The 26,910-nt window shown below is 40.2% G+C and overlaps 1 protein-coding gene across 4 annotated transcripts in view; it reads left to right on the top strand.

Moving 5' to 3' along the window:
• The window catches only part of AKAP9 (A-kinase anchoring protein 9), a 124,017-nt gene extending 97,586 nt beyond the window's left edge, over window positions 1-26,431 (top strand). For 2 of the 4 annotated variants that reach the window (XM_029910968.1, XM_029910966.1), the window contains 19 exons: window positions 2,368-2,514; window positions 3,902-4,408; window positions 4,859-4,922; window positions 6,294-6,415; window positions 7,088-7,279; window positions 9,728-9,916; window positions 10,072-10,228; window positions 11,141-11,360; window positions 12,016-12,166; window positions 12,869-13,537; window positions 14,329-14,543; window positions 16,678-16,786; window positions 17,819-18,004; window positions 18,653-18,853; window positions 19,257-19,489; window positions 21,462-21,547; window positions 23,462-23,585; window positions 25,035-25,174; window positions 25,879-26,431. In XM_029910968.1, the coding sequence (XP_029766828.1) occupies window positions 2,368-2,514; window positions 3,902-4,408; window positions 4,859-4,922; window positions 6,294-6,415; window positions 7,088-7,279; window positions 9,728-9,916; window positions 10,072-10,228; window positions 11,141-11,360; window positions 12,016-12,166; window positions 12,869-13,537; window positions 14,329-14,543; window positions 16,678-16,786; window positions 17,819-18,004; window positions 18,653-18,853; window positions 19,257-19,489; window positions 21,462-21,547; window positions 23,462-23,585; window positions 25,035-25,174; window positions 25,879-25,922 (3,756 nt within the window). In that variant the 3' untranslated portion in view covers window positions 25,923-26,431. The remainder of the gene's footprint in view (window positions 1-2,367; window positions 2,515-3,901; window positions 4,409-4,858; window positions 4,923-6,293; window positions 6,416-7,087; window positions 7,280-9,727; window positions 9,917-10,071; window positions 10,229-11,140; window positions 11,361-12,015; window positions 12,167-12,868; window positions 13,538-14,328; window positions 14,544-16,677; window positions 16,787-17,818; window positions 18,005-18,652; window positions 18,854-19,256; window positions 19,490-21,461; window positions 21,548-23,461; window positions 23,586-25,034; window positions 25,175-25,878) is intronic. The other 2 variants (XM_029910969.1, XM_029910967.1) reach the window with 2 other exon arrangements.
• Window positions 26,432-26,910: the final 479 nt, after the last annotated feature.

Raw genomic sequence — 26,910 nt, 5'->3', positions numbered from 1 at the left:
GATGTGTAAAACCCAGTTTCAATTCCCCATGCTACCTGATGGGGGGAAAAGATTTGAATAGAAGTCTTCCTCCTCTCAGGAGACTCTCTTAACCACCACTGTATTAAGCCTAAATCACTTTGGGTACGTCTACACTACGAGATTAATTCGAATTTAGATAATTCGAATTTGGGAAACAGATTGTATAAATTCGATTGTGCGCGGCCACACTAAGCACATTAATTCGGTTTTTAACCACATTAATTCGGTGGTGTGCGGCCACACTACCCCATTAATTTTAACCGCATTAATTCGGTGGTGTGCGGCCACACTACCCCTAATTCGAATTAACAAAATCGATTTTGGTGCTACTCCGCTCGTCGGGGTGGAGTACAGAAATCGATTTTAAGTGCCCTTTAATTCGAAGTAACTGGCTCCGTTGTGTGGACGGGTTAAGGATTCATTCGGATTAACGCAGCTAAATCCGAATTAAAGTCGTAGTGTAGACCTGGCCTTTGTGGTATTGGGCCCTAGTTATTTGTATATATTGCAGTGAAAATTTACAAGCAGGTATAATCCACTCAAAGGGATTCTTCTAACAAAGTTCTCTGTACGTATATAACCAAGACCATAGCACTATCTAATCTATCCATTCATACAATCCCCATTATCATAGTATCAGAGCAACTCACAATCCTTAATGTATTTATCCTCACAGCAACCCTCTGAGGGAAGGAAGTACTGTTATCCCATTATATGGATGGGGCAGAGAGGCTAAGTTCCTGTGTGATCTTGAGCAAATCAGTCTGTGATAGAACAGGGAACTGAACCTGGATCTCCCCAGGTCTCAGAATGAATGAATAAATAAATATATCCACTATACAGACCATCTCTCCTTTCTTCAAGAGGAGTCGTCCCCCTACTTCCTCTCCAGGCAGTCCGAAAAGCTAGTCTTTCTACCCAAATCCCATTCCAACTCCTGTCTAAAATAGTCACTTCTTACAACTATTAAAATGGTATGAATTCAACAATTACACATTTTTAACATTGCAACAACAGTTCAATGCTATTTGCTTTTGGGAAACAATGTTCTATTTGAATATTAAATTAGCAGTGTTACTCCATCTGTATTTGGAATGAACGGGCATGAAAACCCGTGTAGCTGAAGTAAGCTGATCTCACAAAAGTATAATGTAAATTCCAATTTAGGATGCTCTTATAACGTAAATAACAAAGGCACTAGAGCTTGGTCCTGCTTTGGATGATTTAGTTTCCTTGCTCTTATCTAATGCCAGGAAAGCATCTTCATTGCACAGATACCTGCTTTCCAGTTTTGACTGGTTAACATGATCAATTTAACTTCATTTTCAATGCCATTTATTAAAATTATGGAAGCCAAATTCAAAGAAACTTAGTGTTTTATCCTTGTCTCCTCATCTAATAATAGTGAGGTTGTGACAGATCCTATCGCTTGCCACATTCTAGGCCCACTGCTTAATGTCTGAAATTTCCCACTCCATGGATCAGATTTAGAGGTGAAGTATATGGGGGTTAAATTACACATCTATGTAATTCATATGCCTAGGAAGCAAAAAGACAGTCATAGTAACAAACACAGCCAACAAGAGGATTAAGAAGGGGTAAAAAAGTGCATGTGGTTTGAAAGAGATTCCTTTTTCTCTTACACCTTTTTACACCCTCCTTTGGTTGCTTTCTGCAATACCCCTGGCCTTATACCTCTTTAATGTTTAACTTATGCCAATTTATGTTCACACATTGATCACCAGTTATGTCACCTGTTAATTTGACCCTCTGAGTCAAAGTTGAGTTGAGTGTTATCTTCCATTTTCCAAGGCAGAGATTGTATGTTCTGTAGCTAGCAATTTAATGAAAACCTCAGCTTTGCTGCTGAAAGTCTGAAGTTCACAGATATGGAATGCAGGACCTGGACCACAGGTGCTAAAACCTTTTGTACAAATGCTATTGAAATAAGGTCAGAACTTTAAAACTTTATGGTGTCTAGCAGACTTCATTTTCCAGAGGCTTACTGTTTGTTCCCATCCCTGTTGCTGCCTTTTAGTATATTAGTGTTTTTTCCATCCTTGGCCAGAGAGCTTCCCAGAAGATTATCCTTTTCACAGCACTTCCACTTCTTTTTTCAGTTTGAGGATCCCAGTTAATCTAGAAAAGTGGCCTTTTGAAATGTAAGTCTGGGAAATTAGGTTGGTCAGAATGCCACCTATTCAAGGCAATTGACATTTCTTCACATGGCTTGGCTCATCTCTAGCTTTTGTGGAGTCGCATGCAGGGGTCAGCATCATCAGTATTTTGATGCCATTGTAATAGATGTTTTATCTACTACTGCTTATATTTTGTACTGACATGTAGGTAGTCACAGAACTAACTCAAAGTCAAGAAGGAAGTGTATTCATTGCTGAAAGTGAACTAGAGAAAATCAAAGCTGAATTAGCTGCTGCCAAGGAAGAACTGAGTAGTTACAGAGAAAAGTCAGAAAAACTTCAAGAGGAATTAATGGTAAGAACTGGATCGTTCCATAATTGTTTTATCTCTTCCAGTGAAAAAAAAAATCATAAAAATGACTGTACAGTACACATTGTTCATACATTTATGAAAACTACATGATGCTGTGGACCAGATCTTTAGTTGCTGCAAATAAGTGCAATTCCAGTGACTTCAAGGGAGTTATACCAATTTACAGGATCTAGTCTGTCTCTTGAGATAACTTTGTGTTATCATCTAACAGACATAATCCATCTAAACAAGATTAATCTAAAAAGAATAGCTGTGACTCCTCATTGTATAGAGCAGGGGTCAGCAACCTGCGGCACGCGAGCCGATTTTTACTGGCACGCTGCTGCCAGCTGGGGTCCCGGCTGCTGGCCCCACTCAGCCTGCTGCTGGCCTGGGCCAGACCGGCAGCCAGGACCCTGGCTGGCAGGAGCCGGCAGACGGAACCCCAGACCGGCGGCGGGCTGAGCGGCTCAGCCCGCCACCGGTCTGGGGTTCTGTCTGCCGGCCCCGCTCAGCCGGCTGACGGTCTGAAGTTCCGGCTGCCAGCCCCTTGGCAGCCGGGGTCTCGGCCTCTGGCCCCGCTCAGCCCACTGCCGGCCTGAGTGAACGGAACCCCCAGCTAGCAGCGGCTGAATGGGGCCGGCGGCCAGGAACCCGGCTGGCAGGAGCCGGCGGACAGAACCCCAGACTAGCAGCGGGCTGAACCGCTCAGCCTGCTGCTGGTCTGGGGTTCCAGCCGCCCGGCCCCGGCCCTGCTCAGCCCTCCTGCCAGCCTTGGGTACCGGCAGCCAGCCCAGGGCTCTGCTTCTGGCCTGGTCCCAGGGCTCTGCAGCCCTTATCAAAAATTACACTACAATTAGCTTAAAAACTTGAAAACTTTGCTTGTATATACAGAAATAGTTAAAACATGCATAATGTTAATAAATACATAGGTTTGATGAAACAAAGTAGTTGTACATATGTGCCTGTGCTTAATTTGTGTTTTCGATGATTTACCTTCTTAAAAAATCTCAAGTCTCGCACCCCCAGAAAGGGCATCTCGCACCCCTATGGGGTGCGTGCACCCCAGGTTAAGAACCACTGCACTAAACTGATAAGAACTGCATTTTAATTTAATTTTAAATGAAGCTTCTTAAACATTTTAAAAACCTTGTTTACTTTACATACAACAATAGTTTAGTTATATAATACAGACTTATAGAGCGAGCCCTTCTAAAAACGTTAAAATGTATTACCGGCACGTGAAACCATTTATTCACTCTAATTTAAGAAGACTCGGCACACCACTTTTGAAAGGTTGCCGACCCCTGGAATAGAGCATTTAAAAATAGTAAACTTGGTTCTTTAAAGGTATTTGGATATCTGCAATTCAAATTTGTTATAACTCTAGGTGAGAGAAACAAGTATGACACATCTTCAAGAAGAGCTACACCGAGTCAAGGACAACCTAGTTGAAGCAGAAAAGAAGCTTGCAGATTATATGAGAAAGGAAGAGGAAATAGCAGAACTTGAAAGCAGAAAGGATGTTGACAAACCATATAATGTTTCTACCAAAGAAGACCCAACTTTCACCAGAAAAAGTTCTTCATCTCAGACTGACAAGACTATGCAAATCAATAGCTCCAACCAAACTTTACAGGTCCTTGTTAAAAATGCAGAAATCCAAAATGATTTACAAAATGAATATTCATCAGAGGAGGTTGCAGAGGTCATAAGAGAGTTTACCGAGAAAATTGACCAAATGCAAGAACTCCATGCTGCTGAAATCATGGACATGGAAACCAGGCATATTTCTGAATCTGAAGCATTGAAGAGAGAGCAGTTTGTTGCAGTCCAGGTATTAACAGAAGAATGTAATGCTTTGAAGGAGGTCATAGAAACTTTGAGAGCTAAAGAGGTATATATTGTAAAAAAAATTTTATTCTGTCATTCTGTATTTTATAAAGAATTTTTTAGTTCATGCTACTCCTAAGTAGGGTTCCTATTTTGAGTCCTCTTAATCATGGAAGACTGTGCCATTAAGGCACTGTACTGTATTTGGAATTGTGTAGAGTTGCTCCACCCAGGGAGAGTTCCTAAATCCCTCCCCAGCTTTACCATCCCTTAGGCTGGAGCAACCTGCTGCCCTCTTGTGCCCAGTCAGCTCAATAGACTTGTGAAGCAGAAGTGTTGGCCCATAAACCTTCCCATTTCTGCCCCCTTTTAAGAGGATCTATACTGCCGGGTGACTAGGAGGGAGTAGCCCATGTGGTCCTCTGTTCAGCTGCTCTCTTCTGATTAATCTGAGCCCTTATGTGTCAGGTTGTGTTTTTTGCAAAGTTTTAAATGTTTTCTTTTCCAAATATAGGCAGTCCCAATTTCTGGGTTACCACACACTGCATCTTATATGGCCAGAGATGGATGTTCTAGTGGTGAGAGACAATTGTTTTATAGCCTTCATATTTCCCATAATAGTATTATAAATTAAATTATGTTTATATGATAGAAAACAAAAGTAGCTGTGCATTACTTTAATCCTAGCACAATGGAAACTGAAGTCACCTGACAAGGTAAAATATCAATCTTGCAGGCTTCCTTCTTATTAATTATGACTTTCCTACTGTGACCTTGGTCCAAAGTCAGGATTTTATTAAAGACACAACCGGTCCTTACTTGATGCTTTTCTTCTCTACTTCCAGCATGCAGCAGCAGGACAGCAAAAAACTTAAAGTTCAGAAAAAACACAGCATAAGCAACACGTAATACCATCAGCAAGTGTTCCTTCCCAAAATTCCTTAGTTTTTGCCTCCTATAAAGGCGGGATCTTCCCCTTATTATTCTTTACCCACGATCTTCCCATAGGAACATCAAGTGTCTGTAATGAAAACTTGATCCAATTCAAACCCAACTTGTAAGCAGGACCTTGATCTTCATCCCGTTTGCCTGATAGGCTTCTGTGTTAAAGGAACTCCTTGCATTGAGACCTGTAGCCCAAGAAGCAAAACAAAAAGCAACCTGCAATAACAAAAGGAATTACAACAGGAGCAGCAGTGAAAATCAAAACAAAATCCCATAGTAATCAAATGCTGGAATATCTGGGAAAGGCAAAGAGCATTATATCTGTATGTGAATCTTAATTACTCTAGGACAGAAATGTATGTGTGACAGAGGGGGTATGGAGCTGCCTTGAGGAAAGAAATCGGAAGCTGGTTCCTTCTCTCTGGGCAGAGTCCCTCCATCGTTTCTTCATACTGATTTCAGCGTTAATCCAGGGCAATCTCCTCAGCCCTGAATGGAATTTAAAACTGCGGGCTGCTGGCAAAATCTCTCAAGGTGGCAGTATTACTGTCTCCTTCCCCTGGGGAATGCTTCCTCACATGCACCTCTTTCCATAGCTGCAGACAGGTGTGATCTGAATGTGTGCACCAACAGGAGTGAGTCAGACCCATCAAATTTTTACCATAAAAATTAAAACCCTCTATCCTACAGTAGCAAATAGGAAGTAGATTCAACTGGAGGCAGAGACTACAGATACTCAGAAGGGTCAGTTGGCAAAAGGTTTATGTAGTGTTCAGATAAATGTCTTGATTCTGTCTCCCAGAATTTTAAATGATTTTCTTTGCTGCTGTGTTTTGAAAGCAAAGAAGAAAAGCGTAAGCCAGTCTTAGAAGACAAAACAAAAAAAACTTGGATGTTATGCAACCACTTGTCCTAACAACCAAGAAACAGAAGTCCTTTTTTGTTATCTGTTAATTAAAGTTTTCCCAGCAATTCAACTTTATTGTTTTTCCCTTTTATTTTAGACTCTAGTTCGGACTGGAGTCAAGGAATTTATCTCACCCAGAGCCAGGGATCTGACGTAGTATCAGAAGGAATAGGAGAAGAAGATGAAACTTCAACAGATCTGCTTCCAAAGAAAATAAAGGTAAATTAGAGCTGATGTAATTTTTACTTCAAAACAAGATCATTTTAAAGCTCCTTAATACAGTCTGAAATGTAGATCTTCTCTTTTTGTGAAGAAGTGCCCTATATATAGTAGATATTTTAAAAATTCTTTAATTGCATTTTTCAAATATCACCACTATATAATATGTTGGCTACCAGCAAAGGCGAGAACTATATAAATAATTTTAACAAATAAGAATGCTATCTTCATTTCTAACCATTATAAAGAAGAATGTGTCTCCTGCCACCAATCTCGTGTGCTAGCCCTAGCCCATATGCGAGTTTCAAAATTTGAATGGAAACTTTCCAGGGCTTAACTTTTAAAATATAAGTTTCTGTAGAGAACTCAGCTTAAATTTGTAGTATTGATGTAACAGATTTTTTTGTAATGAACTTCAGGGACTACAGCAATATTTGTTTTGGATTTTTTTTATATATTTCTAAAACCCTACTAAATAATCAGGCACTTTCTGTATTTCTAGTCTCAACATTAATCATATTCATCAAGCTACTTATAAATAGATAGTGCTTTCCCTTGCATAACCAGCCTCCTTTTTCTGATTCGTTCTGATGCCAAATTCTAGTGCTCATGAGCCAAGATCACTATTATGACTGTCAGTATTATAACTTTTTTCTTATATTATTGTTATAGGGTTTGCTACGAGCAGTGCATCATGAAGGCGTACAGGTGCTGTCTCTCACTGAATTTCCTGACAGTGAAAGGGATATACTGTCTCTTAAACAAGGGCCAGAATCATGGCTTGAGGAAAGGAAAACTTTTCTGAGCACTGTTTCATCTTTGAAGGATTTAATTACACAAATGCAACTGCATAGGGAAACTGAGGTACAAACAATATTATAAAACTCTACTTAGATCAAAATAATTTCTACAGCAGCATTTGAAACTAGAGGTGTGTGAATAACTGATTTTTTGGTTCACTGGCAGTCCTGAAAAATAGGGGGGTGGAATTTGGTTTGGGTCAAACCAAAACTGAATTTTTCAGAATCTTCAGCAAATTTCCAGAAATTTATACTTTAACACAGTGGTCTCTACCTTCCAGCCTACTGTACCCCTTTCTGGAGTCTGATTTGTCTTGTGTACCCCCAAGTTTCACCTCACTTAAAAACTACTTGTTTCCAAATCAGACATAAAAATACAAATGTGTCACAGCACACTATTACTGAAAAATTGCTTACTTTCTCATTTTTGTCATAACATTATAAAATAAATTGATTGGAATATAAATATTGTACTTATATTTCAGTGTATAGTATATAGAGCAGTCATTGTCTATATGAAATTTTAGTTTGTACTGACTTTGCTAGTGCTTTTTATGTAGCCTGTTGAAAAACTAGGCAAATATCTAGATGAATTGATGTGCCCATGGAAGACCTCTGCGTAACCTCAGAGAACCACTGCTTTAGCATGTGCTAAACTGATTGAGTTAAAGCCTAGAGAGGAGCCTAGGTTTTAACTCAACCAGTTCAGGATATGCTGCAGTACAATTTACTTTATTTTGACTAGAGTTTTAGAAGGTCTTATTTGGATAGATCTAATAACACAATCTAATAACATACCTTTAAATCCAATTCGAGACAAGGCCATTCAGATCAATGGGAGGTGAGGGTACTCAACACCTAACAGAATTGGGCCAGATATAATCAATAGTTTCTTTCTACTCAGAGAACTTGGGAATTTGGTAATTTTTAATATAATGCACTTGAACCTTACAGCTGTTCTTCCAATCAGATGTTCATGTTGCCTCTGCATTACAATTTTGCCCAATGTTGTCTCTCATTGTGCCGGTTATTGGAGATGTTCGTTTTAAATGTTGGAGTGTTCCAATATTTAGTTACACTGACAGGAAAAAATATTTATCTTTATAAGATGGACTTTATTTTGTTATTTCATTCATTTTATTTCATGTTTTAGTGATTTATGATACTTGTTTGTGCCATAATCTAGATGCCTATATTTGGAAAATTGGCCTTAAGAGGAAGGGTATAAACCTTTTACAAATATTTCAGAGTACCCTTCTCCATCTGTGCCTGACTTACATGTTGTAACAAAGATATTGTGTTGTTTATCAGAGTCTAAATATACATCATACATATATACTGCAAAATTTAAAAAATATAATCCTGTGAGATTTTTTTTAAAAAGAACTTAAAAAAATCATTAGTGAAATTCACCTTTTAACAATACAAAATCCCTGGGAACTCAGGTACAGAATAGTAAGCCAGCCTTTACAAACATTTCTAGAAGTAAGATTGCTATGAAAGATGTTATGTGAGACAGATCGTTGAGTCCTATTTGTACATGCTCTCAGAGCAATGGATGGATGCATTTTTTTATAATTTGAAATCAACTTAAAAAAAACGGCATGAATTCTGACACCCTTACTTACCATGAATAGTGCCTTGCTCAGTGATTTCAATGGGACTAGATATGGCATGAGATACTACCAATGTGAGTAAGGTGGCAGAATCAGGCCCATAGTAAGTAACAGCGTAGTCTATCTGCTGCAGCCGAGGATTTGCGGTTACAATTCCTTGATTCTCTGCTGTTCTCCACCCCAGGTGTCAGTGGTCTGCAAGGGATTGTTTACCAGCTCTGGGGCTAGCTGGAGAGCATCCCCAACACATCTTCTATGTTTAGGGCTGCAGGGGATTGGCTAAGGAGCAAGATACACTGGCTCTATGCCCTCTGAGGAGCCTTACACAAAGTGTATTCCCTGCTTCAGATATGTGGGTAGTTTCCTTTCCTGTTGCACTGCCTGTAGGGCACAAAAGGAAAGGAATAAGTCAAAGAATCTGGCAGTGTCACTATAAAATGTAACCAAGATTAACTCAGATCCATAAAAGCCATTAGTACAGTATACACTCAGTGGTGTGGTACAGTACCACAAAGTGCTGTAATAGTCAGTGCATAGAGTTCCAACTTAAAAGCTATACCACTAAAAGGAGAATCTGATGCAATATAAAACAGAATATTGCTACATGGGGTCAAATTTTCAAATGTAGGGATCTAAGTTGCCCCTGTGAAAAACGCAAATGTCAGTTTGCATGCACTAAGTAGTATTTATGCATACAGAGAGAATAATGGCATGTATACAGTAAGTACAGATATACACACAAATCTGTATGTGCACAGACACAAATTGTATCTGTATATCTGTTGAATGAAATAAGTTTAGTGTTCCACTGACTCTGCACACATAAAATTATAATTTAACATAATCAGTATACTTACAATTCTGTTAAATACTTAGTCACTTTTATCCCACTGTAGATTTATGCGAACTGTGAATCTCCTGAAAGTGTTCCAGACTGGCGAGGTGAACTTCTGCATGCTGTTCAGCAAGTCTTTCTGAGAGAACAGGATGTTCTTCTAGCAGCATTTCAAACAGAACTTGCAGAACTGGGTACCAAGGATGCAATTGTATTGATGAACCAATTAGAGCACAGACTTCAAGAACAGGTAATACAAAACACTACTTCTGTTCAAAGCATGTTAAATTTTAATCGCTGATGTACAAATGCCATGGGAAAGCATTACAAAGCAACTGTTTCCTTTATTAAGTGTTGCATTAATTACTTTCTGGAGTTTTAATTTTAAATTTGTAACACTAACAGGTTATTAGCCAGAGAACGGCAATGGACTTCATTCAGAATGCAGATAGAAGAAGTTTGCTAATGGAAATTCAAGTACTGCGCACTCAGATGAACAATAGAAAAATTAATCCAAATAGAGAACAAGAGATTGATCCAAAAAGTCAAGGTTCTTTATGTGGTAATACTATATGTGTATACCTGTGCATGTGTGTTCATACACACTTTTAAAAATATGCTTACAGATAGAGTGTAGGTATATTTCCTCAGATTGTGCCCTTCATCCTGTGTCTGTCATTTTGAGGATTCAAAACTTTCACTCTTATCTGACCAATCTACCTTTTGAAAATTAAAATAATCTCTCTGTTTACAAACTCTTACCTCTGTTACCTAATTTAAAGAGATGCTGAGTGATTTTGAAAGTGAACCCATATTGAAGTTTGCACCTTCAGGATTTTTTCTGAGCCTGTACTTCAATTTTTAGGTCTAACAGCTTTGAGAGTATCTCTTTAAAATGGGTAGCCATTGATAGTGATTAAGATTAAGTCATGTATAGACTTGACAGAGAAAAATGTTCAAAGACTAGATGTGTACTTACTATAACCTTTCTGTGCTTTGTGCCAAATATGTTTTCTACATACGAGTATATTTTGCAATATCAAAATGTATGAGTCTTTTTATATATTTCCAAATAATCTATAGAATGTATATTTTTATCTAATTATAATTCTTAAAATGTTAATGGACTACAGTCATTTTAGCATGCCCCTTTTCAAAGACAGTATTTGGATCCTGCTCAGATCCTGCAAGCTTAAAGGCATGTGGGAGCCAAAGGTTGGGTACAAGAAATTGAAATAATTGTGCATTCAAGTCCTGCTAAACAAATATTTATGTTTTAACTGATCCTCACAAAGGGTAAAATTCACTCCTGTACACAGATCTGGCACAGGGCCTAGGCACCATTTTGAAAGCTTATGTGGAGCAAGAGTAATTGTGATGGTCGTATGCACAGGGGCAAATTTCACCCCAATTGAGTAACATTGTTTGTAGAATGCTACCTGGGTAAGTTCCATATTAATGATGTTATCTCTAGAAATGCTGGAGTACAACATGCAGCAGAAGCAGTCTCAGATACTGGAGATGCAAGTGGAGCTCCATAGTGTGAAGGACAGAGCGGCTGAACTTCAAGAACAGCTGAATTCTGAGAGAATGATGGTTTCAGAACTGAACAATGAACTTGCCCAAGCTAAACTAGAACTTGAAACAACCCTTAAGGCCCAGCACAAGCACTTCAAAGACTTGGAAACCATCAGGTGTGGCTTTCAGTGGCTAACCCTTCCTGCATTGGCATTTTAGATGTTCATTCTTGTATTGCCTTTTATTACCATATTCATTTTATTAAGAAAATTGTTGCCATCTGAGTTTAAGATTTCTATAAAACATTGCTGAGGAAAAGTAGCCCATTATCCCAATTGAAATGTAATCCTATGGAAACAAGGAAAGCTTCGTTTTTCTTAGTTTTACTTATTGCTTCCTCTGAAATACTTTCACAACCCATGGACAGATATTTTGAGATTTCTGTACTTACTTTAGACAATTATATATAAAATTTTAAATATTTTATTAACACAATAGCAAGGAAAAACAGTTTATGCTGAGACTGACATGGTGTGAGAAAGTTATAGGTAGTTTGTGATAAGTTTTATGTGCAGTTCCATGTAGCTTATGTGATTTAATTACTCTTGCTTTGGGGTCAACAGCAGAGGTGACCGGGGCAGGAAAATCATGCTAAGGAAATAATTTTCACAGATTCTCCTTACTGACTTTGCAAATATACCTCCTACACACTGATTTAAAAAGCAGTTCTGTATGTGTGTTAATGTTAAATGCTTTTTTCCCCCATGTAATTTGTGACTTTTTGACAAAAACAATAATCCTAAAGGTAGCCTGCCTGTGTATCTTTCTTAGGACTGAGGTTAAAGAAAAAGCAGCTGAGCTAGATATGTTAAAAGATACAATGGCAAATGAACAGAAAAAATCAAGAGAGCTTCAATGGGCTTTAGAAAAGGAAAAAGCTAAAATGGAACGCAATGAAGAAAGAGGAAGAGAAGAGCTAGAGGTACCCTATCTTTGCTCTCAAATTATCCTCAGCATTAAAAAATATACAAATACTTTGAGATTTTCTCTAACATTTCATCCCTGCTTACCTTTTGTTTAATGTACTGTGCAATCTATGGGCTAGATTTTCCCCTCTGCTGCTGCAGTATATTCACTGGAGTTGGAAGAGGGTGTACAGAATCACTCCCATACAAGCAGCGGGGCAGAAAGGACCTGATGCAAAGCCCGTTGAAATCAATGGGAGTCTTCATATGAATTTCAGCTGGCTTTGTATCGCAATGATGGTGTTTCAGATATGAGTAGGAAAGGGGTCAGCCCGCATATACCACATCTTCAAAGAGATGTATTGGCTGACAAGGCAGCAGACACAGCCCCCACATCTGGCTAGAATGTACACAGCACTATACAGAGGTGCACATTGCTGGTCCTGTTTTAAGCATTGTGTACCAGGGCCCACCATATGGAATCCTATCCTGGCTGGCAGGACTCCTGTGGCAGAGGATGCATTTCCCAGCATCCATGCTACCTCTCAAGGCACTGGGTATGGGAGAATTTGGCTCTCTATAGTATTTAATGTTTGTTTTTTAATCAAGATTTATGGCATTAAAGGAAATGATCTAGATTTAAATACTTTACATTTTCAGCAAAAGGGCATATTTTAAATGAATATAACCGGTCACTTTCTTTTATTTTCTTATTGAAGGATTTGAAAATTTCTCTTGAGGATCAAAACCAAAAGAATTTACAATTAAATAAACTTTTGGAACAAGAGAAACAGCTGTCCAGTGATCTGCAACAGAAAATTGAATCCCAGGAAGTTCTGAATGCAGCCCAGCTGTCACATGAACGAGGCCGTAACTCTGAGCTTCAGGTGCTACTTGAATCAGAGAAAGCCCGAGCTCTCGAAATGAGCAGTGCCCTAGAAAGGGAGAAAGAACTGTGTGCTCAGCTTCAGAGTGTTGAAGATAAGGGGCAGGATGGAACACCCAAACCAACTGAAGAGTTACTTAAAGATTTACAAAAACAAATGGATGAAAAACATGACCGTATAGTAGAGTTAGTCAGTGAGATGGAGAGGTATAAACTTGACTCTGTGCAAACGAGGCAACAGATGGAAAAGGAGAGTCAGAGTCAGAGGAAGACACTACAAACAGAACAGGATGCTAACATATTAGCACAGAAGAAAGTACATGAACTGGAGTCCAAAGTGGAAGATCTTCACTGGCAGCTTGGAGAGAAGAGACAACATGTTCATAAACTAGAGCATGAGGCAAAGAAGTTGCAGGAAATAATACAGGAGCTACAGAAAAAAGAACAGGCAAGGGAGGAAAAAAAGGAAGCTGAAAGAGCAATGTGCCAGAATCTCAATGAGGTACAGTAGAGCTTAGAAAAATGTGTAACACTGAGCGGAATTCTGAAGATGTCACCCTGCTCTTAAATCTCTAGTTTGATTAGATGGTCGGTAAAGTTGAGGAGCAATTTTCATCAGATTCATTTGCTACTCTTTTAATTCAGTCTTTTGGAGATTCTCCTTGCTTTGGGCTAAATCCTGGCTGGTGAGGCACAGCATGGCTGCCAAAATCATGGGCAGGAGCATTAGACCACTCCAATTCTGCCTACTCCAGGAAGATCTAGTGACACCACTCCACGTGTCCTGTGCAATTGAAATCACAGAGGGGGGTAACTGAGAGTGGCAACTGGAGAAGTAAGCAAAGCCTGACTGTATGTCCACATACATATATCCATTGCCAAGCAGACCAAGCTGTAGTCCCAGCACCCAGCCCATTGAACAAATTATTCCTATTCAGGAATGCTCCAGGTGATTGTGCATAGGATTGGCCTACCTAGGAACACCATTTTTTCAGGGCATATCTGGGCCCATTTGGAAGGGGTGTATAACCCCACATAAACCAAAATGTGGCCGTGTGTGTTGGAAATATCACATACTTGCTAAAGGTGAGGAATAATGGACAAAACTCTGTGCTGACTCAGACCACATACAACCTCATTCAAGTAAATAGGGTTACACGGGACATAATTCAGTGTAGAATTTGACTTAACGTGCACTTTATTTTCTGTAATTTGACCTAGAACTGGTTACATTTTAAGTGTTTTCCAATTGAAATACATGTAACATTTGCATTTTTATACATACGTATGCAGACTACTTGGGATACATCCAATGAGAGAACAAGAAATTGGGTTCTACAGCAGAAAATGGAAGGAGTTGAAACGAATGAATCAACCTACCCCGCGCTGACTGAAGTGAAAGGAGAAGGTGATCTAAGTGAAGGAAGTAAAGTTCTGGAGAACATCAGACAAAAGCTACAAAATGTATCTTCAGAGCTGAAACAATTGGCACACAAAGCCGCCAGCAGGTTAGATGCATCTTCAGCTACATGTTTTTGTTAGTAGCGGCCAACAAACTGTAACATCTTGGCACTTGAATCAGAATTTCCATTCCTGTGTTACTCTAGTTCAGTGGTCTCCAACTGGTCGATCGCGATCGACTGGTCGATCCTAGAGGATCTCCCAGTTGATTGCGATCTCCAGCAGCGCTGCCAACCAGGAGCTGCCGGAGGTAAGTGCTGCCCGGCGGGAGGCCACACCCCAACCTCCAGCCCTGAGTCCTCTCCCGGAGCCAGCACTCCAACCCTCTCCTGCACCCCGAGCCCCCTCGTGCATCCCAAGCCCTGAGCCCCCTCCCGGAGCCAGCAATCCCTCCTGTACCCGGAACCCCTTCCTGAGCCCCTCCCGGAGCCAGCACCCCATACCCCCTCCTGAACCCCAACACTCTGCCCCAGTCTGGAGCCCCCTCCTGCAACCAAACTCCCTCCCAGAGCTTGCACCCCTCATCCCCTTCTGAACCCCAACCCTCTGCCCCAGGCTCAGCCCAGAGCCCTCTCCCACACTCCGAACCCCTCAGCCCCAGCCCAGAGCCTGCACCCCCTCCTGAACCCCAACGCTCTACCCCAGCCCAGTGAAAGTGAGTGAGGGTGGGGGAGAGCGAGTGAGAGAGGAGGGAGGATGGAGTGAGTGGGGTGGGGCTTTGGGGAAGGGGCGGGGCCTCAGGGAAAGGGCGGGGTAGATCCTGGGTTGCCCTGAAATTCAAAAAATGATCTTGGGCGTAAAAAGGTTGGAGACCACTGCTCTAGTTTTATGTGGTGTAACTTTAGTCAAGTTACACCAGCATAAAACTGGATCACAAAGTAGCGAATCCAGTTCTATTAACACTTAGTGTAATCCTTCATCAGTTCAGACAAAAAAAAGGAGGCTTCTTATGCAAGGTGGGAGGGGGTTACTTGAGCTTGATGTAGATGGAAAATCCCTAAAAAGAACTGAGTAATTATTGTATTCAGTAATGGTTTGAACATTCATAGTGAAACAAAAAGGATTATCAGGGATTCTATAAATTGTGAATTTTATTTGCAAAATTCTCATTCAGATTGACATTCCTGAACCTTCTTTTACTGGCTATCACCTTGCTAAGAGGGGACTTTATTTGTGACACCAGCAGCATGGAAGCCCAGTGTGAATCCGTTTTTGATTCTGCTATTACACTGATTTAATATCAGAAAAACTTAGTGTGAAGTGCAATACACCGCTACTCCGATATAACACGACCCAATATAAAACGAATTCGGATATAACGCGGTAAAGCAGTGCTCCGGGGGGGCGGGGCTGCGCACTCCGGCGGATCAAAGCAAGTTCGATATGACGCGGTTTCACCTATAAGGCGGTAAGATTTTTTGGCTCCCGAGGACAGCGTTATATCGGGGTAGAGGTGTACTTTGAACATATTCTGCACTTCTGAAAATGTCTCAGATACAATTGGTCACAACAGTTTAAGAATTTTGGGGAGACTGGGGGTCCAAAAGTCCAAAGGTTCTCAGCACTGTAAAGCTCCCCTTCCAAACAACAGTAGCTGTTAGTGCTGAGTGCTGTTTAAACTCTGGCCAGCTTAATTTAGGTGCTTAAATGGGAAACTGAGCACTTTGGAATGTTATTAAACTCTTTTGGACTGTGAGTGTCTTTACCTGAGAAATGGCCAGCTTTTCAAAATGTCTGTATTTATGAAGTATCAGAGGGGTAGCCGTGTTAGTCTGAATCTGTAAAAAGCAACAGAGGGTCCTGTGGTACCTTTAAGACTAACAGAACTATTGGAGCATAAGCTTTCGTGGGTGAATGCATTCACCCACGAAAGCTTATGCTCCAATACTTCTGTTAGTCTTAAAGGTGCCACAGGACCCTCTGTTGTATTTATGAACAGTGTCTTCAGAAAACTGAAAGCAGTGCTTGCTAAAAAAAAAAATTCAATAACCAGAAAAAGACAGTTCTACTTTTTGAGAATTGGGTTCATCATAGCATTGTTTACTTTTGAAATTTCAATCACTTTCCCTATGCCTTCCTTCAGAAATGCAGAAATCTCGTACTTTATAGAACTGTATACTTCACTGTAGTTACATTGTATTACACTGCATACACTATAAATATTTGCTATTTTCATTCCAGGTTACAGTTTGAAACAGCAGATGATGACAACTTTATTGAGGTACAAAATAATATTGAAGATGTTCTTTTACTGTTGGGAACATTACCTGGATTGTCCCAACTAGAAGAGGTGAGAACATAATCACTTTTGGTAAACTTATACAGTGAAGAGTCAACTATAGTCTGTGCTCATTTAACATTGGCAAAGAGTGCTGTAAATCCTTTCCTTTTTACCTGTCAACTTTGAGAAGGAATCACAAATTGACGTATATTTCACATTTCCTAGCATTTTCTTTAGGAAAAGTACTAAAAGTAACTCATATAGCTGCAACCTACTGTGGGAAAAACTTTACTCACTATTTCCCGGATGTGAAAAATCAGTGTTTAATATTTACTATATCAGGTTGTTACAGGACATTTAATTAACCTATGTTGTCTTTACTAAGAGAATGCAACAGGAAAATCTGCATGCAATTGTGAATGTTCAGAACATGAAACGATGCAGTCTGGCACAAAGAATAACACTTGTGCAATGTTTGGTTCTTGACTGAGCTCAACCTTAAAGCCAACATCAGTGCAAAGCATCTGTTTTCAAAGTAGTTCAGAATTAGCTTTCCCTGTTTTGTTCTAAGATAGCACTAACTTGAAAACTGCTCTTTCGGTTTTTAGAAACAAACATGAACATCATAAAAATAAATATTGCACATTATTATTATAATAGATTAGTTTGTGATGAAATGTTCTGCTATAACATACCATAAAAAGTCACCTGTGTAAAAACAATGAGGAGTCCGGTGGCACCTTAAAGACTAACAGATTTATTTGAGCATAAGCTTTTGTGGGTAAAAAACCCTCTTCTTCAGATGCATGGAGTGAAAATTACAGATCAGGCATAAATATATATTAGCACATGAAGAGAAGGGAGTTACCTGGAAAGCTTATGCCCAAATAAATCTGTTAGTCTTAGAGACATGGAACAGCGAACACGGCTACCCCTCTGATACTTTATAACTGTGTATTAACTCACCTGTTGTTTAGATTAAAATTACGCTTTTCAGATTTCTCTGATACAGTAACAAAGCACTGTTATCATCCACAAAACTTGTCATCTAGGGTAGGAGTCGTATCAATCTGATCTCATGCAAGTTTTTTTCCTTTCTAGCTGAAGTTAGTGTTGCCCCCAGGGGCCACCGCTAGCTCACTAACTGAAAAACTGCTGAGACAAAATGCAGAGCTGACAGGGCTTGTCAGCAGACTGAGTGAGGAAAAGAACAATTTGAGGAACGCTGCCATGAAACTGGAGGAGGAACTCAGACGATACCAACAGAGAGAACCTTGTGGAGACTATGTATGTATCTTCTCTATGCACTGCCATAAACAAATATGTATAGACTAAAAAGCATCACCCTTTTTTCACGTGAAATATATCTACACAAGTTCTTTTCAGTACTCAGTGGGCTGGCAGTCTAAGAGGAGGGGAAGAAGGGTGATTAACTTTTCTCCCTTTCTCCCCATCCTTCCCTACTCCCTTCCCCCCCGCAAGCAGATGTCAGTTGTTCCTTGTCCTGCCCTCTAGCTGTCTGTAATCAGGGTGCCTTGGCAAGCTCTCTTTTCCCACAAACAGGCACTTTGTGTTTTCATCCACCTTTGCATAGTTGGCTGCCATTTTCCCTGTAAGTCCCTTGTGCCTCCTCAGGCGGGTTACATCCCATCATCCACTTTAGAAGCTAACAGACTCAAGGTGTTTTCAAGACTATAAAGCTACTATAAGCCAGCTGTTAGTTTGGGTTCTTGGGACAGAAGCAATGAGTATACTTTTCCTTGAAGTTAATAGCATCGTCTCACAGTGCTCTCAACCCCTGTTATCCTGAAGTGTGAGGGCCCAAGGTTCACCTCAGACCTGGATTTCCTATTCAGTAATGTGATGAGCACACTACTGAATCAATGAATAAATGACAAGATGTGTTGCTAAAAATAGGGTTTGGTCCCTCTGCAGTCTTCTAGACACTCACTGGACAATGGAGCTAATATCGATACACTCATTGCCTCTGAGAGAGAGATTTGGAACAGAGAAAAGCTGTCACTACAGAAATCTTTGAAACAAGCTGATGCAGAGCTGTCCAAACTGAGAGCAGAACTAAGGAGTGAAGCTTTTCTGAGAGAATTGGGATCGAATTCTGAAAACGCTGTTTTAAAGGTAGGAAGCTTGTCCCCAACTGCACTCTCTCAGCACAGTGGGCTGTCTTGTTTAGAACTGGGCCTGTTTTCCATTGCATTCACCATCATTCTCACTTAGACTAACTGGGGACATCAGTATGATTCAGTTTTCAGAGGCTTGGTCTTGGAGACATGGAACTCCATTATAACATTCCCTGGGGTAAGACATAAACACTCTTCTGTAAGTTAAATATATTTTTACAGCTCAAAACATCCCTATATTATGGAACTGGTATTCAAATAATGTTATCATTAGTGCAGGCAGGGACAGGAAGTGAATAATCACAGATGAACTTCAACAACAATGATGTCAAAAATCTTGGAATTGTAACAGTCCTCTGAATGCTTTACTTACAGTGCTTTCTTTGTTTCTTGTCATCTAGATAATTTATGGAAAATACCTGAGAGCAGAGAGCTTTCGGAAAGCTCTCATATATCAGAAAAAATACTTACTGCTCTTAGTAGGTGGATTCCAAGAGTGTGAAGAAGCCACCCTGGCCCTCATTGCAAGAATGGGTGGGCAGCCTTCATACACTGACCTAGAAATTATTACACATCGTTCAAAGGGTTTTACCAAATTTCGCTCTGTGGTCAGAGTGTCCATTGCAATTTCAAGGTAAATCACAGGAAGTTACAGGTTAACCAAATGTGAACATTGAATTTAACATATATTTTATTAAGGCCCTACTTAATTTGCGATATTACAAAATTGTAGATCCCACAATATTAGGCTTCCACTGCAATTTTGATACTAAATTCAGGTGTATATACAGTAACTCATCACTTAACGTTGTAGTTATGTTCCTGAAAAATGCGACTTTAAGCAAAACAATGTTAAGCGAATCCAATTTCCCCATAAGAATGAATGTAAATTGGGGGGGTGGGGTTAGGTTCCAGGGAATTTTTTTTTCCAGTCAAAAGACATTATATAAATATACACTATAAGTTTTAAATAATTTTAAACAAACAATTTAATACTGTACTCACCAATGATGATTGTGAAGCTTAGTTGAGGCAGGGTCGGGACGTAGGGGCTTGCCCCGCTCCGCCTGGCCCTCCTGCCAGAGTTGGGGCATGGGGGCTTGCCCCGCTCCGCCCGCCTGGCACTCCTGCTGGGGAGCGGGGTCAGGGCGTGGGGGCTGAAGCAATGGGACAAGCCCCCTTACTCTGACCCCGCTTCCCGGCAGGAGCACCGGGCGGGCGGAGCGGGGCGAGCCAAACAACCTTATAATGGAACATTGCACGACTTCAAACGAGTATGTTCTCTAATAGATCACAAACCTAATAACGAAACAATGTTAACCAGGACGACTATAAGTGAGGAGTTACTGTATATTGTATTTTAACAATCAGCCCCACTGTCAGTCCTGGGCAGCCAGGGCTCCAGCTGTCAATCCTGGGCCGCAGGGGCTCCTGCTGTCAGTCACGGGCAGCCAGCTTTTCCAAATTACCGCAATTAATACAGGTCCATTATTACTTTTCCACGATTTTCCATGTCTTGTCCGCAACTCAGCCACAATTATTTGACAATCATCCCACAATTCACGAAGGGCCTTATATTTTATCAAATGAAGTATCTTGTGCAATCCAGCATTTTTTGTGACACACTCTAAATTGTAAGCCTTGGTAACCATGAAAACAGTGCATCTTAAAAAGAATGCAGAGTTACACAGAACACTGGTAATGTAGAAGACTGGAGCAAGTTGTTTAAGACATTCTGCAGCACAACTGTAAATCAAAGCAGCCTGGCTCTGTGTTGTAATCCACTGATGTCAGAATTTATGGGCTATGATAACAAGCTTTAAAAATTACTAATGAATTACTGGTGACGTCTCCAGAGTGCCTGTGTATTTTAGAAATGTATCATTGTTTCTTTTCTGTAACCTACTTTGTCTTTAAAAAGTAAAAACAATCCCTTAAAACACAGGCTTTGTAATCCATAAAATGGAATTGTATCTAAGAAATCAAGTTGTTATATTTAAACTTTTTGGAGATGACAGAGAGCGATATTGTGTATAAGCAGTAAATACTCTGACTACATCTGGTTTTTTAATTCCTTTGTGAGGCCTCAATGCTGAAAATACATACATGCTTAACTTTAGGCACATGAACAGTTCCCTGAATTCAGATTACTCACATGCCTCAAGTTAAGTATGAGTGAAAGTGTTTGCAAGATGGGGGAACTAGTGACTAAGGGTTTTACTTTAGAATATACCACTGCTATCATGGACCTTTTTTCTGCATTGGGGCTGAAATTTTTTGCAGTTATTTGTTGTGACTTATATTTTAAGACATTAATGCTAAGTAATGTAGACATCTAGGGCAAATGCTGCCCTTAGTCAGACCTGTTCAATACCCAGACATCACTGGAATTGTATAGGTATAACTGAAGGTAGAATATGGCCCATATCTTTTTCTTAGGTAAATTCTATTTCTGTTTAATCCAGGTTCTTTAGGTTTTAAAAGTCTATCTCCTTATTCAGTTTGCTGCTGTGTGGATTATTATACCCCTTGGAACATTATAAGCTTGTTACTTAAATAAAGAAATACTTGGCTTACTCTAAAGTATCTTTTTATTTTAAATGCAGAATGAAGTTCCTGGTTCGTCGGTGGTACCGAGTTACAGGTTCTAATTTAATAAGTGTCACCAGGGATGGCTTTAGCCTGAACACAGGTAACTCACTGACTGGCAATGTCTGAAGAAGCATCATCCATGCATTATACTAGTGCTGAGTGAACATTTTAGGTTGACCTCCCGTGATCTGGAACCAATGGGTTGCTCCTTCCCCTTCATTTCAGTTGTTAGACCTATCTGTTTCTCAGGTTTCACTCCACTCCACTCAGCACAGACACTACTCTGAACTCTCTTGTACCTTGCTTCTCATCAGATGCAAATCTGTGTGCAGTTGTTGTTTTTTTTAAAACGTAGCAGCTTCATCTTCAGCAAAGAGCAGCATGTGAACTGTGAGATTTTTCCGTGTCTGCTGAAGTGTTCTTCGGTATCAGAGACCCTTCCCCCAGCTCTAAGAAGGGTAGCTCACTGAGTAAATCCTTCTCAGGGCATGGACAGGCAGGAACCTTGACTATCACAGGGCACACCACACCAGCCTGAGGCAAGGGCAGACGAGGCAACTTTGCTGACCATTGTGTTGAGCAACACTTCCTCTCTTTTTGTCTTAACTCCAACCCAGACAAAAAAGTTGTCTGATGTCTCCTGGATCAGAGGCAGTGCTAGCCCATTGGGGGCCCTAGCAGGAAAATTTTGCCCACCCAACACATAGTGACTGGGGGCCCCCTGGAGCTGATCAGGGCCATAAGTAAATTGCTTAATCTGCTTATGCCTAGCACCAGCTGTACCCAAAATCCAGGAAATCTGATTCCGTTTGTCTGAGGAGGGTCAAAAAGCCTTTTATTCACTCCTGACTATGTAAATATGGGGTGAAATCCTGAATCTGTTGAAGTCAATGGGAGTTTTGCCATTGCCTATAGTGAGCCAGGATTTCACCCATGGTCTCCTATCAAGAAATCGTAAAAGAATGAAGTAGTCTCTATTTCTTGAGGTTCAAGAAAGCTTCCTGGGCTGAATGAGAGTCTCCTTTAGCAATGGAACTCTGCTGGGAAACGACTGGGAGTGCAGACCACATGTGCACTATGTATTATAGTGTTAATATAGGGCTACATCAGAATTATAGTTCTAAATTAACCAGTGCAACTCCGTGCAGTGCCAGCCTTATGCAAATTAGGGTACTGCTAGGCAGAATCCCATAGCTCCAGCCTATGGAGTAGAAAAGGAAATCTAACTTTTCTACCTGAAAACTGTTTTTCTGCAGAGCTCCCAATCCTGGTTGTGAAACTCCACCCAATATTCATAGTTACTCAATACTGTTAAAATAGCTATTTTTGAGAGTGCCTCAAGGAAGTTTTGACTGGATCGTGGTAGCAGGAAGCGCCAAGATCCTGAGAAGTGAAAAGTTGTAACTACTGTACCTGAATGGGGGGGGAAGCAACCCATAGTTATATGCTGGGAAAGCTCATGGTAGAACATAAAATTTCCATTTTACAAAAATTACTCTCACTAAACAAAAGAGCTGATACAGCTGTTTGAGACTTCCTTTGTCTTAGAAGTTTAAGACATGTAGTTTGTGAGTATACGTGAATTTATTTCTTAACTATTCTGTGGCCTTCCTAATTTCAGATTAGGTGTCAAAACAGGTGATCAAACAGTGGCAATTACTTTTATTATTAATTATCTATTTTGCTGTAGTGGCTAAGATCCCCAGTCATAGATGAAGCCCCCATTGTACCAGTGCTGTACAAACACAGAACTAAAAGACAGTCCCTGCCCCAAAAGAGCTTACAGTCTAAGTGTAACACAAGAGACGGCTGTAGACAGAGGAAGGAGTACAAGTAAACAGTATTGGTCAGCTTAGTAGGCAAGAATAGCTGCACTTTCTTAACTAGCTGTAGTGTTTAACTCTCACTTTACCACATGTAAAACAAAGAGTGCACCTGGGATATCTGTCAATGTGCAAAATGTCTGATTTTCACAGGTTGATATTTTTTAGACAATATTTCTTTGTTGTTTTAGGTAATGAGCTACGGCCTGATTCATTAGCTGGTGGTCTGGAGCTCTATGGAGATCACAGACATTCTTCTGATAGATCCAGATCAGACCTAGAGCCTCTCAGATCTCCTATAAATTCTCAACACAGGTAAGTTTTTGTTACATAATTATTCTTTGTCTGAAAAGTTTTTTTCTACAATTAATACTAATGCACTTTAGGAGTGTGGGAATTTCACATTTTGATATGTAATATACTATATATTTGCTGTTCAAGTACTATATATACTAACCTTGTAGTGTCCAGCCTTCTGATGAACATAATGTTCTTCAGAAACCATCAACACTATTCATAAATCAGCTAATGGGGTTGCTTCAAAATTATGTAAATGCTTCTAGCACCTCATGCCAAGCCCTCATCTATGGACATTCAGAGCATCACCACTAGGATACCACAGTGAAATCCTAGCACTGTTGAAGTCATTGGGGCCAGTATTTCACCCCAGAGGCAAGATTTTTCACAGTACCTGCAGTCTTTCTCAACTTCAGATAGAGTTGTGGGTCCTCAGCACTTCTGAAAACAGGCTCCAATAGTTCTCAAGCTGTGGGATGTATTTTCACGTAGTGCCATGGACACTTCCTCTCCCACTACTGTACAAATAGTCTCCCCTCTCATTTGCAATCTCATAACCTATGGCAACTACACCAGTTGGTTACATGGAAAAGTATTTAATCTAGTTGTAGTTGTCTTTATTGTGGTTTAGCAGCTGGAAACTACAGAGGAGAACTAAAACCATACAGAGCTTCTTCAAACATCCTGCTTTTTCATAGAAGAATTTTTTAAAACAAATGTACTTGAAACTACTGCTACTTCTGCATGTTTTATGCAGTCTCAATAGGAGACTGACTTGTAGACTTTTGCCTCAAGGGAATGCAACAGAAATCTTGGGAATAGCAGGGAAGTCAGGCAGCTGAAGTTACATCTACACTGAAATAAAAAACAACCGCCCCTCAGCAGCACATCTCAGAGCCACAGACTCCAGCTCACAGGACTTGTGCTACAGCACTAAAAATAGCAGTGTAGACATTCCTGCTTGGCCTCTGGACATCCCCCGCCCCGCCCCGCCCGGCCAGGTTTCAGAGCCCCTAGACCAGCCTCTGAGACTCACTGTCATGGGTCTATTTTGTAGTGTAGATGTATCATGGGTGGGGTGGGGAGAATCATAGAATATCAGGGTTGGAAGGGACCTCAGGAGATCATCTAGTCCAACCCGCTGCTCAAAGCAGGACCACTCCCCAGACAGATTTTTACTCCAGTTCCCTAAATGGCCCCCTCAAGGATTGAACTCACAACCCTGGGTTTAGCAGGCTAATGCTCAAACCACTGAGCTATCCCTCCCCCCAGCATGTCCAAGAAACTGGGGAGCCAGGATGGGGGTCAGTTAAATACCCTCCGTAGATCACTGTGATTTTCTAAAAGTCAGCATATATGTATACTTAACATTCATAAGATGGCTGCTACATTCTCCTTTGGAAACAGGATTCCAGTACAGTAACTTCAATTTTTGAAACCTACAGCTCATTGTTTTTCTTCTGCTAGGTACCAGGGCATCCATGTTGATTTAAGCCCAGCTTCCCTTGCATGTTCTCAACTGCAGAATTATGATCCTGACAGAGCTTTAACAGATTATATCAATCGACTGGAGGCACTACAGAGGCGACTTGGAAGCGTACAGTCAGGTAAATACTCAAACTTTCCTCTTCCTGGTACAAAGACACAGAATACCTGTTCTGAGTTAGAAAGTATATGCTGGTTTCTCAGGTTCAGTCTTAAACAAAGGGGAAAACTCACAGCTGAACTCAAGGAGCAAAAAGCCCACTACATATGAGAGTGGTCAGAAACTATATAGGAATGAAACTGTTCAGTTATGTACTGAATAAATATGTGGTGTAGCTTTTGCTGGAACTGTCTAATAAATTTCCAGCAAGGTTTTAATCAACATCTAAGAAAGACAGGGGATTGGTTTTGTAAACTCTTTTGAATCAAGATTCCTCCTGTTTAATCAGCTTTTGTGCTGTTTGGCTCAGTTGCCTATTCCCATGCTGACAAGTACTGGATGACACATTGCAGCATTTTTATCACGCTTTCTGAAAAGGCTCTTCCAGTAAGAAATACCTCTGTTAACTTATCAGCTAACAGGATCCAAAACTTCTAGCCGTAACTGTTCAAAGTGACCCAAATCTAGTTTGATAAGAAGTCAAACCACTTTAACAAAACAGAACTTAGAAACAAGTAGTTTTGTTCTTGAAGTATATCTTTTACTTTATAGTACAATCTGCAAAGGTTACCTGAAGAGTCTTGCAGAAATGTCAGATAACTAATGCTGACTACAAGTCATCATCCAATTTCTCCAAGCACTTTAAGATTTTTTTTAATCTTACAGGTTCTACTTCCTACACTCATTTGCACTCTGGTGTTAGAAGATAATACCCTTTCAACATCTCCATCACTGGTAATGATGATGAATGAACTAACTTTTTGTAAATCTGTACTCCTTCTGTGCTTTTGTATAATGTGTATATTGTGGGACCAACATGAACATAGCTATATGATTACACAGTCCCCTTGCTGGTACATCCACGCAGACTGGAATTTATGTATATAGGCACTGTGTGTTCATTCAAAAATCATTAAATTACATGTATATTTGTGGAATGCTAATTTAAATGATTAAGTTATTAAAAAAAAAAGTGTGTATTTATCAAATGGGATGTCAGGAGATGAAGCTTGTGTATTTGATTGCTGAATGTGTAGCTCAAAGTGTACTGCACTTTTTCTGACACAGCTACTGAAGTTACACAATTCTGTCCTAATATATTTGCTACTGGCAGTGCAGACAGAATATATCACTAGTAGAGACCTATTTTTGTAAGGTAGAAGTTTTGAATTTTATGGGTATTTTGTCAAAGTACTGAAATAAAGATGACTTCATCCTTTTAATTGTTGTTTCAGGTTATTTTAAGTACAGGAGTATTTCTCGTGCACACTATTAAAGGGTAACTAAACCCTGACTCTTGCCAAAAAACAACAAAAATGTACTCTCACCACCTTTCTTCCTGGTTTCAGCTTCAGGGGTAGGCAAGAGGATTCATGGTAAGCACTGGAGCGCTGCCAGCAGCTGCCTAGGGAAGAAGTCCAGACTCAGCATGATGTTCTACTACAGTAAATAATTGGGAATTAATTTTACTCAGCCTCTATGCAAGGGGAGTTTCCTAAGGCAACAGCTCGCCAGATAAGAGCTTTATTTTATATTAGCTAGCACATCCCTATTTTTAAACACTGAGATTTTCACTTTGTTATGGCCACAAAGTTTTGTTACTAACTACACCTCCACCTCGATATAACGCTGTCCTCGGAAGCCAAAAAATATCTTACTGCGTTATAGGTGAAACCGCATTATATTGAACTTGCTTTG

The sequence above is a fragment of the Terrapene carolina genome, unplaced genomic scaffold, assembly GCF_002925995.2.
Source record: "Terrapene carolina triunguis isolate 2854851 unplaced genomic scaffold, T_m_triunguis-2.0 Scaffold84, whole genome shotgun sequence".
In the NCBI taxonomy this organism is placed as follows: Eukaryota; Metazoa; Chordata; order Testudines; family Emydidae; genus Terrapene; species Terrapene triunguis.
Note: the sequence above shows the minus strand (reverse complement) of the source record. Positions and strands in the feature narration are given on the sequence as shown.